This window comes from Schistocerca americana, chromosome 1 (assembly GCF_021461395.2).
Source record: "Schistocerca americana isolate TAMUIC-IGC-003095 chromosome 1, iqSchAmer2.1, whole genome shotgun sequence".
NCBI lineage: Eukaryota > Metazoa > Arthropoda > Insecta > Orthoptera > Acrididae > Schistocerca > Schistocerca americana.
In genome coordinates this window covers 208513595-208530747 of record NC_060119.1, presented here as the reverse complement: position 1 = coordinate 208530747, position 17153 = coordinate 208513595, and the positions used below count along the sequence as shown (strand labels likewise).

The 17153-nt window shown below is 35.7% G+C and overlaps 1 protein-coding gene across 1 annotated transcript; it reads left to right on the top strand.

Annotated features, from left to right (window-relative positions):
• Positions 1–6494: 6494 nt before the first annotated feature.
• LOC124619270 lies at positions 6495–7540 on the top strand. The gene is made up of 3 exons (XM_047145580.1): positions 6495–6701; positions 7253–7324; positions 7376–7540. Exons 1-3 carry the CDS (start codon positions 6495–6497, stop codon positions 7538–7540), a joined length of 444 nt encoding a protein of 147 aa, XP_047001536.1.
• The last annotated feature ends 9613 nt before the right edge of the window (positions 7541–17153 follow it).

Below are 17153 nucleotides of genomic sequence, written 5' to 3'. Positions count from 1 at the left end.
AGCGTCATCTGCAAACAGTACAGTGGTTCCAACATGTATTTCACTAGCCAAGTCATTTACATACAGTAGAAATAGGACAGGTCCTAGAACTGTGTAGGTCTTACTGACTCCATACTTGATTTTCTGCTCATCACTGTAAAAACTAGAAATTTTTTGTGTTTCACTATCTTTGTGTTTTATTTCTGTGATCTGGTGACAATTACTGAGATACGACTAGATCCACTTTTCAGACTGGCCTCTAATTCCATAATTACTTAATTTACACAAGAGAATGCCATGATCAATTACATCAAAGGCTTTGCTTAGATCCAGAAATACCCCAGACACATGTTGTTTATTATCCACTGCTTTTAATACTTCATTTAAGAAGGCAAAAATTGCTGACTGAGTTGAGTTTCCAGCTCTGAATCCATGTTGGAATTCACTTATCAGTCTCTCTTTAAGAAAACTTTAATCTTCTAAGGAACATTTTTTCCATAATTTTGCTGAAGCCTGACAAAACTGAAACTGGCCTATAATTAGCAATATCACTTTTTGCACCCTTCTTATGCAAAGGTGTTACTTTTGCAGTTTTTAAATTATTTGGAAATACACCACTCTCAAAAGATGAATTTACTATGTCTTTTAGTGGTTCCACAATAAATGTTGCACTAGCTTTGATAATAGCATCTGGTATCTCATCAACATCCACTGAATATTTATTAGGTAATTCTTTTAGGATTCTTGACAGTTCCTCAGGTGTTGCTGGATACAGGAATAATGTGTTTGAATAAATTTTTTGATCTGAGTGGATGGTTGGCTGTTTGTCACGGTGTGTATTTGTTAACTGCTGTGATATATTTGAGAAATAATTGTTGAAAGTACCAGCAACATGTTTGAGGTCAGTTATTTTATTTTTATTCATAATCAGCTCTATATAACTGTGATTAACTGGCCTGGTACCCATTTCTTTCCTTATAATCTGCAAGGCTGCTTTAGTTTTATTCTTGGTATCATACAATATTTTGTCTTTTTTTTTTTTTTTTTTTTTTTTTAAAAAATAACTCATGTTAGTATTCTTTGGTATCTTTTGAAATATACAATAAAGTCAGGATTGGTATTATGCTTGGAGTATTCATACAATCTCCTTTTATTTTGACATGATATCCTTATACCTTTTGTAATCCACTTGTCTGTTTTTTGAGTAGAATTCAACATAGTTGTTTTCTTGGGAAAATCCATTTCAAAAAAATGTTTGAATGTAGCCATAAACTTATCATATTTGTCATTGGCCTCATTACAGTTATATACATACTTCCAAGTTTCACCCTCTAGGAGAGAACAAAAATATTCCACATTTTTATACTTAAATCCCTTACAGTGTGTTGTATTCGAATGGAAATTTGGTGTCCTGAAACATTCATTGCAAGAATTTGGGCATAGTAATCGCTAAAACCCATGTTTACAACCTGTATGTTATAGGCATATTTGCACATATTTATCAAGATTTGGTCAATAATAGATGCAGAGGTAGGTGTTTCTCGAGTTGGTTCAGTTACTGTTGGACTGATGTTGAACGATTGTAGTAAATTTATAGTGTCATCTCTGAATTTATTGGATTTCAAGAAATCAACATAAAAGTCACCATATATAATTATATTTTTCTTGGGAGAGGGAATTTCTTCCAAGAGTTCTTCCACATGATTGTAAAACACTTTTTTGTCTCCATCTGGTGACCTGTTTACACAAATAGTAACCATATCTTGCCTTGGTAGTTCAGCAATAAAGTGTTCTACATCTTTTTCTCAGGACAATTTATGGTATTTAGTTACACTATTGAATTCAATATTTTCTTTAACATATACACAAGTACCCCTCCTTGCTCCTTTCTCATGAATTGAGTATTCAAACTTATGCTACCTAGCTGCAATGACCGGTCTTGCACCCGTTCAGGTAGACCTTAGAATGCTGTTTGCAACCCATCAGCTGTACCTGTGAGTGTATTTATATTCTGGCACAACAGTGAATGCTACTCCTACATTTTTGTCTGAGCTTCAGACATCCCCTTCACATATCCTGTGAACTGTTCTCCTGATTCATCTACTAATGGTACTTTCTGGCTTAAATTATTTATATCTTGTGATAAACCAGTCAGCAATTATGTTTTATGTCTTTCCCCATACCTACAATTTTATCCAATAATTCATTTTAAACATCAGCATGCAGGTGTTTCACCAAGTCATTGAACTGTTGTGTTACATCAGTTTTGAAAGCATCATGTGTTTGCTTTTGTTGATCAAGTAATTCCTTTCGGGTATCTGCCTGTTGTTTTGAAAAATCATTAAATTTTTCATCAACACTTTATTTGAGTGTTTGTTTTTGTTCTTCCTTAAACTCTTCCTTGAAATGATTGAAGCTTTGTTTAAATAACTGTTGTAACATTTACATCATGATTGTGGTTTCTGGTGTGTGCAGTGCATCCTGTCCAATCACTTTGGCATTAGTACGGCAGGCAAAGAATGATTTACGAAGCCCACACTGTCATGTATTACATTTTCACCACTGAAAAAAATAGTCCCTGGAGAAAATTGTGGCCCTCTCTCATCTACTGTCATCACTGTATCATTTTTAATGATGATGTTGCTATCATGTGTCTCCATGTCAATTGAAAAATGTAATTGGTCATTGTCACTGCGACTGACATTTTCAATTTTGATTTCACTAGTTGCCACGTCCATGTGGACGACATCATGTGCCCGGCTATCCAGCAGTGGACTGGCAACAATGTGCCTATCTCATGTGCTGATTTTTTGTGAACTTTACAAAATGAAAAAATAAATGAATACTTTTGAAAATGAAATATTCTGTTTGTAATAGTGAAGATATTAGTAAGCTTACAGAAAATTGACAGCTATACTGTCATCTTTTTTTTTATACACCTCATTTTTTTCCACCAATCTCAGTCCCTGTTGGTCTTTTGAGCTGGTGCGATAATGTCATTACGTACTTGCACTCTCCCAATATCTTGTTAATTAAAAGTTGTAATATGCGGAAGTCACAAGTTTTCATTCTCCAATTGAGCCATGTTCTAATCTCCACAATCTGCAATTTTAAATGGACCTTTTCGGAGAAGTCAACACAAAGAGAGAATTGCCAAAGCTGTCATGCTGGCATTGTTGTACATCAGTGGGGAGACAAAATAAATATCAAGCCACACACAGAGGAATTAATCTTCAAGTAATGTTCCAGAACTGCCACAACATTTCCTAACCCGCATGCATCCATACCTGCACATATTTCTGGACATACGATATCTAGTGCAGCTAAACATGCATTAGCATAATGATGTCAGCTCTGAACAGTTCACATTATCTCTCTCCTTAACCACTACATCTGACAATCTAACATGTACATTGCCATTGGCAGAGAATTAGTATGTTTGTAATAATTTAAAATAATTATATGGTTTTGTAAATTTTCTATTGTACTAATTGTTGTCTTTCTCTGTTTCATGCAATATAAGATACTATATTACCACAAGAAGGATGGAAATCACATGATGTGCAAAAGATTGAACGTGATCAATTCAAGAATTAATTCCATAAGGAGCGAAAAAGCCATTGAAAAGGTAGGAAAGTTCACAATCCACTGTGTGCATGACTGCACTTTGTAGAGTCTCTGCCAATAGTGATCGTAGCACCTTTCCGAATCTAATTTCCAGATTGAAGTATTCTCATAAAATATGTAGACATTTGAACAGAAAATTAATTTTAGGGAGAGAAATGTGTGCATACAATTCTGAGCTAATAACAAGCGTCAAAATGGATACAGGGATTAGGGAACACAGGGTTGTCTTTCCAGGACTGCATAACATAGCTCCCAAATCCTCCAAAAATAAATGGAAAATATAACTATTCAAAAAATCAGATAAAAATTCACTTAACACATTTCTGAGAGACAATCTTCACTCCTTCTAAGTTAAAAATGTAAGTGTAGTCCAGTAGTAGCTCAAATTCAAAGAAATAGTATCGACAGCAATTGAGAGCTTTATACCAAATAAATTAACAAACGATGGAGCTGATCACTCTTTATACACAAAACACACAAAAAAATGTTGTAGAAACAACAAGAAAAGCATTCCAAGATTAAACGAATGCAAAATCACCAAGATTGGGGACCTTTTACAGAAGCTTGAATTCAGCATGGACTTCAATGCAACATGTTTATAACAGTTTTCTCAATGAAACTTTGTCTCAAAACCCACCAGATAATCAAAATAGATTCTGGTCTTACATAAAGTTTGCTAGCAGCAAGATACAATCAATGCCCTCTTTGCATGATAGCAATGACAATACTATCAATGACAGTGCTTCTAAAGCTGAGTTACTAAAGACAGCCTTCTGAAATTTCTTCACCAAAGAACACAAAGTAAATATTCCAGGATTGGAATCAAGCAACAGATTTCAAATTTATTCCATATTTCTACATTTCCAGAAGGCTTTTGACACTGTACCTCACAAGTGGCTTGCAATCAAATTGCATGTGTATGAAATATCATCTCAATTACGCAACTGGATTCATAATCTCCTGTCTGATTGGTCACAGTTTGTAGTAACTGACGGAAAGTCATCAAGTAAAACAGAAAGGATTTCTGTCATTCCCAAAGGTAGTGTTATAGACCCTCTGCTGTTTCTTATGCATACAAACAATTTAGGAGACAATCTGAGCAGCTGTTTTCAGATGATACTGTCATTTATTTTCTAGTAAAGTCACCAAAAGATCAAAACAAATTGCAAAATTAGTTAGAAAAGATAACTGTATGGAGCAAAAATTGACAATTGACCCTAAATAATGGAAAGTGTGAAGTCATCCACATAAGTGCTAAAAGGAATCAGTTGAACTTCAGTTACACAATTAATCCATCAAACCAAAAGGCCATAAATTCAACTAAATACCTAGTAATTCCAATTACAAACAACTTAAATTAGAAAGAATACACAGAAAATGTCATTGAGAAGGTGAAACAAAGACTGCAATTTATTGGCAGAACACTTAGAAGGAGCAACAGATCTACTAAAGAGAGTGCCTGCACTATGCTTGTCTGTCCTGTTGTTGAGCACTGCTGTGCAGAGTGGGATCCTTACCAGATAGGATTAATGGAGTGCATGAAGAAAGTTCAAAGAAGAGTAGCATGTTTTGTATTATTGAGAAATAGTGAAGAAAGTCTCATGCACATCGTACAGAATTTATGGTGGACATTATTGAAACAAAGGCATTTTTCAGATTCGTGGGATCTTCTCACGAAATTTCAATCACCAACTTTCTCCTCCGAATGCAAAAATATTTTGTTGACACCAACCTACATAGTAGGAAATGATCATCATAATAAAATAAGGGAAATCAGAACTCACATACAAAGATGAAGGTGTTCGTTTTTTCCATTGCTCAAGAGTGGAATAATCAGATTAGTGTGAAGGTGGTTCGATGAACCCCATGCCAGACACTAAGTGTGATTTGCAGAGTATCCCTGTGTATGTAGACAACAGTTTCAAGCTGTTTTCAATATTTTTAAAGCAATACGTAATTGAGTACCATCATTATTACTGCTGCTTTTCTGTATCCTATTCTCACAAATAATCATCTCAGTGTGTGTTCACATTTGTTCGAAGATAGTTTGAATTTACAGTGCAACATTTGCATAAGTTAAGTCATTATGTGTCCCTTTCTGCTACATTACTTAATTCCAAAACCTAGTATAGTTCACATACTTTTAATCATCCTCTACACAGTCAATAATATGGTGCAATATTATTTAGTTATCCCTAGACTGTGCAATAATACTGTACAACATTATTGGATATGCTGCCATTAAACAGAGAATGGTGTGGTGCAAGGTGTTTCCCAGGAACTGAACAGCACTCATAAAGTGCATACCCATAAATGTGTTGATTTTAAAATCAATAACAAGAGCACAGGGCGATTTCATACAGCACGTAAGTTTTCATCACAATTCACATTTCACTAACTTTAAAATCTTTTCACACATGGTTTGATAGAGGTAAGAACACCTAAATCTCTGGTAAATATTAGTAAACAGCGAACAAAATATTTTCTGCCTACCCTTGTGCAGCAAACCAATAATAAATACAAAACAAGGCCCCAGCAAGAATCCAAGTAAAGGTGTAACAACTATCTGAAGATGGATTTGTAAGAAATCCAAAAGTGGTCAGGATTTGATTCAAATAAAATTTTTAAAACCATTCTTTTGGGTGGTTTCCATTTCATTTATAAACCTCATACTATTTTTTAGGCATAGGGTGTTCAGAATGATGGCTGATACAAACATTACTGCTGTGGTAATTGCTGTACGATGTTTAAGGCCAAAAAAGAAAAGAAGATCAATGAAAAACTGGTACAAGAAGTGTCAAAGATTCACCCATGAAAATATTTTGAGGGAACTGAGGTTGAATGAAAACCAAGAGTATCATAACGCTTTACATTGATCATTACTGGAAATGGTTGGCCCCATAATCAAAAAAGGAAACACTGCAATGAGAGAGGCAATTTCAAGTCAGAGCTTACCTATTATGCTTAGATACCTTGTTACCAGAAATTCGTTTAAAGACCTGAAATTTACAAGAGCAGTTTCACCTCAAAAGTTTTATAGACACAGTTATGGAAACATGTCATGCAATAAACATGCACTGATGGATTATATTTGGGTAAGTAATGTTTATACACACTTTAATATCTACATATACTTTTATATCTAAAAACAAAGATGTTGAGACTTACCAAACAAAAGTGCTGGCAGGCAAAGGCAAAGAGTTTTCCTTTGCCTTTACAAATGTCTGCTTGTGTATGTGTATGTACGGATGGATATGTGTGTGTGTGCGAGTGTATACCTGTCCTTTTTTCCCCCTAAGGTAAGTCTTTCTGCTCCCGGGATTGGAATGACTCCTTACCCTCTCCCTTAAAACCCACATCCTTTCGTTTTTCCCTCTCCTTCCCTCTTTCATGATGAAGCAACTGTTTGTTGCGAAAGCTTGAATTTTGTGTGTATGTTTGTGTTTGTTTGTGTGTCTATCGACCTGCCAGCATTTTTGTTTGGTAAGTCTCATCATCTTTGTTTTTAGATATATTTTTCCCACGTGGAATGTTTCCCTCTATTATATACATACACTTTTATTTATATCAATGCATTCATTAGCACAGTTGAAGTTTCTTTTAATGTACTAGAACTGAGCAACTTAACTTACCTTATATATTACAGTTGTATGGTACATACGAGTTTGAGATAAAATGGAATTTTCCGTATTGTCTCAGCACCATAGGAGGAAAACATGTAAGCCTCAAGAAACCACTTGCCTCTTGATCCCTTTACTACAATCACAAGCACTTTTTCAGCATAGTTGTGCTCAGAGTTGTAAATGCCAATTGTGAGCTGTTAATGGTGGATGTTGGAATGAATTATCATACATCATATGGCAGTGTTCTTTATTATTCGAAGTTTGGAGATCTACTTGGATTGAACCACCTGAACGTACCAGCAGGAGAATGACTAGCAAACAGTGACATCTGTATTTCTTTTATGTTTGTCAGGGATGGAAGGATAGAAAGGAAGACTGGATTTGACGTCCCATCGACATTGAGGTCATTAGAGACGGAGCGCAAGCTCGAACTGTCAAGGATGGGAAAGGAAATTGTCCATGCCCTTTAAAGGAACCATCCGGCATTTGCCTGGAGTGATTTAGGGAAATCACAGAAAACCTGTAGGTGGAAGGCTGGATGCAGATTTAAATCATTGCCCTCCTGAATGCAAATCCAGTGTGTTTTTCAGGGATGATGTATTTGCAATGACAGATAACTTGTTGACCAGGGAACAAAAAATTTTCAAATATTATCAGCCATGTGCACAATAATGAGGTTAAAGTATCTTGGCAGGATAAAGTTTGTCAATTGTATTTGAAAGAATTATGATGAACTGACATGTTTTATTCACTTATCAAGTGCATCTTAATATTTCAAACAATGGATATTTCAGGTAAGAATATCAACAATGCAGGAAAAGACAGGTTGCTATTTACTGTAAAGTAGACATATTAAGTTGTAGGCAGGCACAATTAAAAGACATTTTATCACCATTCACACACACAAGCAACCCATCTCACGCGTACATTACTGCCAACTATGGCAGCTCTGGCATGAGCTGCTGGAGTGGGCAGTCATGTGTGAGTGTATGTGTGTATGAATGGTGTGTATTTTCCTTTTTTTGTTGAAGGCTGTAGCTGAAAGCTTTGTGCAAGTGTCTGTTAACTGTCTGCAACTTAACATGTCTTCTTTACGGTAAGTAGCAATCCATCTTTTCCTGCACCATAATATTTGTCATTTACAAGTATTATTATTAACTGATGTGCATTTCTCATGAACATAATAAATCGATTACAAAACTATTTATACAACTTTTTCATGGTTCTCTCACCTTGTTTTCTACTCATTCCAAATCCTGCACCCACTACATGGCTACACAAGTTATGGAAATGTGTCATGGACTATTTGCGCTACAGGATTATATTTGGGTAAGTAATTCACACACACACACACACTTTTATTAAATATTTGCGTATTTCTAAATGAAATTGTTCAAGCATGCAAAAACTCTACACTGTTACAGAAAGAGAAACATAAAGAATGACTGCTAAGAGTTTTTGCTATCAAAATACAGAGAACCGTATCACACAGCCACACAGGGAGATGTGGTAAAAATGTAATTCCTTAAGACCAAATTTTCAGAAGGAAGTGAAATGAATAAGATTTCATGGAAAATGGTGCAGACTCCTGTCACATATTAGAATGTACTTTATGGAATTTTTATGAAAATAACATGAATGAACTGCTCAAACTGCAAAAAAATGCTGTTCTGAATTTTCTACATGGATTGTTACAGTCTCCTGTGGACCTGATGCAGTTGAGACAGAAGTATATGCAGAGACCAAAACTGTGCTTGTGGGAGGTGGGTGTACCTCTACACAGTTCCTGTATAAATATCCAAATTGCTCTTCATGTAATATTTCATTAATTTCTTTCTTGGCATATGTCCACTCTTCTGGAGTCATTCTGTCCAGCCCTGTAGCCCAAGCTTTGGCTCTCTGCATTGATTCATTTTCTGTAGTAAGCAAGCATTAACAGTCTAAAGTTAGGATCTCCTCTTTACTTTTCATTTCTTTTTTCCTTTTGACTAGAGGCAATGCACAACACACAGTCTCAGTTTCATTCACCTACAACAAAGCTTATTGTTAGTTAGAACGATGTTAAACTAAATGCCTAAACAGGGTAACTTTTCTTATATGTTACTCTAATGATGAGGATAAAATACATTTGGAAGATAAATGTTGTTAATATGGCCTAAATGGCCTTTGATAATCTGACATATGTATTCAATAACCTGACATGTGTGTTATCATTGACTGATATGCATTTCATATGAATATAAAAAATCAACTAAAAAAAACAGTTACACAACCTGACTGTCTTCCAGCTTATCTTCACATTCCAATGCGCTGACTGAGCTCACTACATTTTGGCCAAGAAGAAAACTCATTTCGCTGAAATACCACTTTTTCTGGAATCCTTTATTAGTTTCACGTCTTTTCCTTAGAAAATTAAATTTTTTCACCACATCTTCTTTTGTAGCTGTGTGATGTCATTCTTTGTAATTTGCTACTAAAAGCTCATAGAAACAATTCTTCTATTTCTGTTTTTGTAGTTTTCTACTTTTACATCCCACAGTGTGGGCATCAATTTGTAGAGCTGTATGCAATCTGATAAAAATGCTTTCTCTTCTTGTTTTGTGGCCATTTTTAACTTCCCTCACTCAATATTGATGACAATACCAAATTGCAAATACTGATCAGAGATTGTAGCATGTGAGAGACTTTCAAGGATGTTGTCAATATGGCCCACAGATGGCACAGTATTTCCAGGCAGCGCAATATATTTCAAAAGTTTTCGATGTTCTCAATATTAGTGCACAATCTCTCAATCTCATACTATACATTCAATATCATTGCACTTCAGGAAATATTGTGAACTATTATTGACCATCTAGCTTTATATGTGTATACTGGCATTACTGACACTTAGTCCATAGATACATACTGTCACCAATTCTAATTCATAATTTTATAGTTTTCTTGAGAGAATTTTTCATTTGGTAGAAACAGAAAGAGAAACAGTCAATAAAGAAAATCATGATATCATGTAAATAATGCCGGACATGCACACAGCCTCTCTTTGTATGAAAAAAAAAATAATGGCACATGAAAATGATGCCGTTTTTGTAATAGAAATGTCAAAACTTTGAGGGAAAGTAATATAAAAGGAACCAGCAAAATTATTTACTGGATCTCTGTGATGATGGAAAATTCTCAAAGCAAGATCAGTGCTATAATTTTTCTACTTCATAAGAAAGTTAAAGGTTAACACTGTGATGTAAACCTGTAACTGGACTATCAGCAACTGAAAGTACTGTGTGGCCTTTCTATACACCACAGCACTAGGAGAGGGAGGAGCAGTGGTCCCTTCACCTCAATAGCGTTTTTACTCCCAGAACTTATTCTGATGACATGCCAAGTGGACCTATAACTTCACAGAGGGACTGGAATGAGGAGAAATCCCCACACCTAACTGGGATTGAGCCCATGATCACGAAGACTGGAATCTAGTGCTCTACCCACTGGACCAACACCACCATATTTCACAGAAAAAAAAAGACTAAACCAGCCTCCTCTCTGTAATGTATAAGATATTCATTAAAATTATCACCAACAGCACAGGACAAAAAGAAAAAAAACATTGGCAACCAAAGGAACAAAAAGCTTCAAAAGTGGTACTAGTACCAAATAAAAAAGTTGTGAAAAAATTGTAGAACTGAGCAATGAGTATTAATTATAACTTGGTTCATGACTCATTGGTGTGAGTATTAATTATAACTTGGTTCATGACTCATTGGTTTTCAGAAACCTTTTAACTTGGCTTTGACAACGTCTGTACTAAGAACCCTTGACAAACTAGGTATTGATTCAACCAAGATTTCTGAAAATCAATGAGTCACGGACCAACATACTCTTTGTTCAGGTCTATAATTTTTTCACAACTTGTAATAGGTACTACATCCATAATGTGTTACCCTGCTCCATGCATCAATCCACTAAAGGCGAGTGGTTGCCTTTCGTTTCCTTCATGAACTGCTTCATACAGAATTCCCATTACTGTTAGTATACTGTACAATATGTATATCAATGTTAACAGCTTTTATCTTTCTGAATTTGTATTACAAGTTCATCCTTTTATTTATATTCTTATGTTTTGATGGAAGATACTAAACGACTGTGTTTTGCCAATGCTGCTGTAGGTGTAGTTAGTAGCTGTCCCAACTACAACTATATTTGCTCTGTAGCTCTGTCTTTTCAAGATTTATACCAAATAAGCTGGAGACATCTGGAGTAGGATGGCTGCTTCTATGCTCAGACTAAACGCTGCTGGAAATTAGCCATGTAAATGACCTTTTACCAGAAGCATTCAGACTGCACACCATGTACTGCACTGTCTAAGATGCAACAATGTGGGTGACAGTGCATTAGTCACACTATTATGTGAGTCCTCAACCTCTTTTTCCTCTTCCTGAATGGTTCTCCAATCCATGTATTCACATGTCCCACAGAATGTTTCATCCAAGGCTTGTCATACCACTTGGAAGACTGACATGATCATCATACTGGTTTGAGATGTATTCTCAGTGATGTGCTTAATATTGTGTAAGAGCAAAGTCAGTAACACTTTGTAAAATTCAAGCTATTCTCTATTAAGGAATTCATTTACTTACCTTTCAATGTCCACATTGCATCACTGATTTGACTTGAGTCCACTGAAATATCATATATTATGAATCCACACTTCATAACTTTTTCTAAAAATTGTGGGCTCATTGGAGCCTCCTTTATAATTTCCTTCACTTCCTCTGGTGGCGTGTGCTAAAAAACGAAATTTATGCATTATAATAGTCTCTGACTAACTTGCAGATATTAACCACACATACAGTTATATAAAAAAAATATTTCTCTTACAGAACTGTTACCTAATAGATTACCAACAATTATGTATTAAAATCTTGATCTTTGTCTTATTGTGATAGCTTACCCTGTCATCTTCAGAAAGTAGAAAATAAAACATTAAGATAATACTCACTTCCCCATAATATACATACACTGATCAGCCAGAACATTATGACCTCCGACCTTCTATTGATATACACCCATCCAAGCGATAGCTTCACCTGGCGAGGAATGCCTGCTCGTTAGACACATGCACAGTGCATGTAGTATCATGGAGTGTGCTGTCCGCGTGCAGAATGAAGAAGGCGTGCGATCTATCTGAGTTTGACCAAGGGCAGAATGTGATGGTCCAAAAGCTTGGCATGAGCATTTCAGAAACTTCATGATTTGTTGCGTGTTCAAGGAGTGCTGTGGTGAGCGTCTTCAACGAGTGGCAAAAGCAAGGTGAAACCACATTCAGACATTGTGGGGTTGGGCGACCACCCATCATTACAGATGTCAGATGTCTTGCCAATGTTAACAATATGACATCGGCAACTATGACTTAAATGTGGACATGAGCATCGGCACTGGACATTAGCACAGAGGCAGCATTGCATGGTCTGTTGAATACCTATATCTTCTTCACCATGGTGATGGAAGTGCACGAATCCATTGTCTTCTAGGGGAACAGCTCCTTGACACCTGTACTGTGGAACAGTGCTCTGTGCTCTGGGGAACATTCACATGGGCATCCAAGGGCCTAGTGGAGCTCGTGCAAGGCACCATGATAGCGAAGGAGTATTGCTCATTGGTTGCAGGCCACGTACACACATTCATGATGATCATGTTTTCCAAAGGCAGTGGCATTTTTCTGCAAGATAAAACGTCATGTCACAAGGCCAGGAGTGTGATGGAGTGGTTCGAGAAACACTGTGGTGGGTTCCAGTTGTTGTGCTAGCCCCTTAACTCACCAGATCTGAACCCAATTGAACACATCTGGCATGTGACTGAACTTGGAGTGAGAGCTCACCACCTGAACCTCTCTGGAATCTACATGAATTAGGAGACGTGTGTGCAGATGTCGTGCCAACTCCCTCCAGTGACCAACCAAGGTCTCACTGCTTCCATGCCATGATGCATTCCTGCTGTTATTCACACCAAGGGTGGCCATACTGGTATTAGGTAGGTAGTCATAATGTTCTGGCTGATCAGTGTATATTATTTTTCAAGATATTAGTTTTCAAGTAACAACAGCCACATCCATACTGAACAATGATGTGAGTACCTGTAGCAAAACCAGCCACTTAAGGATATCATTCCCAATATTTTACTTAACTTCTTAAATGATGGACTGATGCTTAGAGTATCTCTGCATAATGAAAATGAAACTGAATTGGACTGAATTCCTCATAGATTGAAAATATAGCTGATAATAGATACCTAATAATTCAAACAATTTGCAGCAGGAAACGATATTCTAGTTGCAAGGTGCTTAAGCTGAAGCACACCAATATTGAAAGGGTAAAGAAATTTCAAAGTTTTAATTTGGGACATTCTCATGAATACCTTTTTTTTATTTAAAATTTCTGTATTCTCAGTATTGATTATGAATGAGCAAGCATACTATACTTAGATTAGATTAGATTAGGTTAGTACTTGTTCCATAGATCATGAATACGACACTTCATAATGATGTGGAACGAATACTGTTGAATTAACACAAGTTACCACTAAATGAGGTTTTGATTTTGTAAATCAATGATTTATTTATGTAACATGTTAACTAGATTAAGCTTCACCTGTATTTAGTAATTTCTGTTTGAAGTATTTATTGGACTTTGTGCAGTGTTATGGACCCAGTGACAGATGCTCTGATGTCAGTAAAAGTGTAACGGAGAGACCACACCACTGTACATTGCTTAATGGAATACTTCAAACAGAGGCCTTCCTTAGGAAAATGTTAACAATGTTATATACAAAAATAAAGTCAATTGGATATTAAATAGATCAGTTGTGTGAGATCCTTACGGTGAAAAGGTTTATTGTATTTAAATATAGCAATAAATTTGTTTATTAAACTAAAATCTATTAGCACTCATTGAAGTAGGCTTGAGTAATATAAGTACGTTTACATTCTGGAGAACAAGGTGGATGACAGTTCTGCAAGCCCGGAAGACATCTGACTTTATACTGCAGAACCCTTGCACATGGTGACCACATTATGAGTAAGAATTCCACATATGAAAAACAAGTCCAAGACAAGAATTAATAAGTGTTGTCAGAGATCTGAAAATTATTTATGACAAATGTGAAGATATATCAAGAAGTGTACTTCAGGACTGTGACATAACTGTTCATATAAACAAGCAGCAATATGTATGACAACAAAAAATACAAAACTAATAAGAACAAGAATGTCAGCAGTCATAATTTCAAGTGACAGCACTGAAATACATTGTTCAAGGATGAGCAATTGTACAATGTTAAGAGTGCTTGAGACATTGCTGAAGCATCATGAACATAACAGATACCATTTGGAAAGAAGAATTAAATGTTTTATTAATAATTTAAATTAGTTTACAAGAAAAAGTATAAAGAAATTCTCCTTGGCAGGACAACAAACAAGGCACTGCTAAGCAATTAAACACCAACACTAACACAAAGTAATAATATTTCACAACTGCTTATTAATTACAACTGAATGTGTAATCAAAACCAGGACCAGTCATTGGTAAGCTGAGTAGTTCAAATGAAGATGTACAACAATTTAAACAATCACAACCACAAAGAACTTGAGTTATATTTATGAGAGCAGACATAAGCACATCTTTCGCCAATAAGACCAAGGAAGAAGAGCCAGGCAATGCAACCACCATTTTGAGCAATTCAATGCAGGATGGCAATTGTCCACTGAGTTTCAGTTCAATGCAGATTTGGCCATTGTCCACAGAGTTGCAGTTCAATGCATTGCTTCAACATAGAACCAGCTGTAGCAGCATGCAACTTCACCAACGGTAGGTGCCATTATTTGTAGTGATTGAAGTGATGTGATTTGTGACCATGATGGAATTTGTGAATCAGACAGTGAATATCAATACTATGTCATTTTCAGTTAAAATTTAACTTCAGAATCTACAACAGATAAGCATATAATTATGAGTAGTATTTAGCCATTAGGACACTTATTTGTCTAACACTGTTTCGGAAAAAAGCTATCCAGAATACAAATATGGCTTTGATAGGGGACAAAATGACCACAAAAGCATTTATGCAAACTATTTTAGACAACTTTGCTAACGAAAATAACAGATTTGCTTAAACAGATAGATCTTCCTGGGTTCAACATGGCACCAAGTGTATATTGGCAGAATACTAGGTCCGAACAAAAGTACAAAAAGAATGAGGAAAAGTGGTTAATGTGTAATAGCACAGATGTATATCATGAGTATTTGTGTTTTCATTGTTACGTCATCAGAAAAGTAATGGAAAAGAACAATGAAGCCACGAGAAGGTATGAAGAAAAGTTCACTCATGGAGCGTCCACATTGTCATATGATGAATCTTTTATTTATTTATTTCTTACACCATGGGTCCAACTGTGAGACTTTCACATGGATGTAGTGTGTGTCAATTTTTACATTGTCAATGAGAAGTACTTATACACTATGTTTACAAGTAATGATTAGAAAGTTACATAACTACTACAAATATAAGCAGTTAACACTAAAAGAGTTACATATGTGATAAGACTTTGCAGCTTAATGTTCGATTTATATGATGATACATCTTATTTTATTTTAAGGCAGTTTCTCACTGTGTTTCATAAACTCTTCCCAACTGCAAAATGACATGGCTAAAAGACTTATTTTAGTCTATCAGGAACAATTCCTTGTTGCAAAGAGGCATTGACAATGTGACACAGTATACTGCTTACAGAAGTACAACACTGTTTCAACAATTTGCTAGAAATATTGTCTACTCCACAGGAGTTCTTGGTTCTCATGGAGGCAATTGTTCTTTCAATTTCTGATACTGTAATAGGTATAATAAGCATTTGAATGATTTTATTAGGGACAGCATTTTGCAAAAAGGTCATGGCATCATTCACAGAACCCTTGCAACCTATTTGCTCAGATACTGACAGGAAGTGTTTATTAAAGATTTGAGCTATGATCTCAGGATTTTGCACAAGATTCCCTTCATGTTTGGTTTTGAAGTTTTCTATGGGTCTTTTTTTTATTGTTCCCAGTCTCCTTGCTAACTATTTGCCAGACCATCTTCATTTCTTTTACATAATACACTGCTTTTGATGTCTGGAGAACTTTCTTTAGGATTTTACAATACATTTTATAATGGCTGATTAATTCTCTGTCCTGGGACCCTCTGGTTGCAATATAAAGTTCCTTCTTACATTTACATGACACTCTAATACCCTTTGTGATCCATGGCTTCTTTAAGGATGAGGAAATATTGTTCCTAACATACTTTTTACGAAAAGCTTCTTCAAAGCGGGATAGGAATTCATTTATGAATAGGTTAAACTTTGTATCAACATCATCCACTCTGTGCACTGAATTCCAGTCTTCATGCTACAGCTTATGGTTAAAAATTTCCAGGGACTCTGTTCATAAGTCTGATTGCCTTCTAGGGTGGGACTGTTTTCTTGAGAGCTCTGTAGTCATGTAGAGTGAGGAGCTGTCCCTCATGGTCTGATAAACCATTTAAGATCTGCGTGACAGTGAAGTTCTGGTATAAACTTACATCTAAAAATAAATTGTCTACCAGAGATTGACAGTCAAGCGTGATCCTAGTAGGAAAGTCAACCACTGATGTAAGATTGTAGGAACTCAGCAAATTCTGGAGCTCTACTTTGTTGTTGCATTTGATTGCGAAGTTGACATTAAAGTCCACTAGTAAGATAATGTCATTATTTTTTTAAATAAGGTTGATAGTAACAATTCTAACTGAACCATAAAGACTGTGAAATTGATTACTGGTGCCCTGTAGACTGTAGCCACTATTAATTTAGAACTGTTTGATGTCAATTCTACTGCACATACTTCAAACTGTTGGTCAATG

Excerpts from the sequence above, each read along its gene's own strand:
- LOC124619270 (XM_047145580.1), top strand. The coding sequence starts at position 6,495 with ATGGTTGGCCCCATAATCAAAAAAGGAAACACTGCAATGAGAGAGGCA. Across the intron at positions 6,702-7,252 it reads CACTGATGGATTATATTTGG|TTGTATGGTACATACGAGTT; the intron begins GTAAGTAATGTT and ends TATATATTACAG. Across the intron at positions 7,325-7,375 it reads GCACCATAGGAGGAAAACAT|CACTTTTTCAGCATAGTTGT; the intron begins GTAAGCCTCAAG and ends TACAATCACAAG.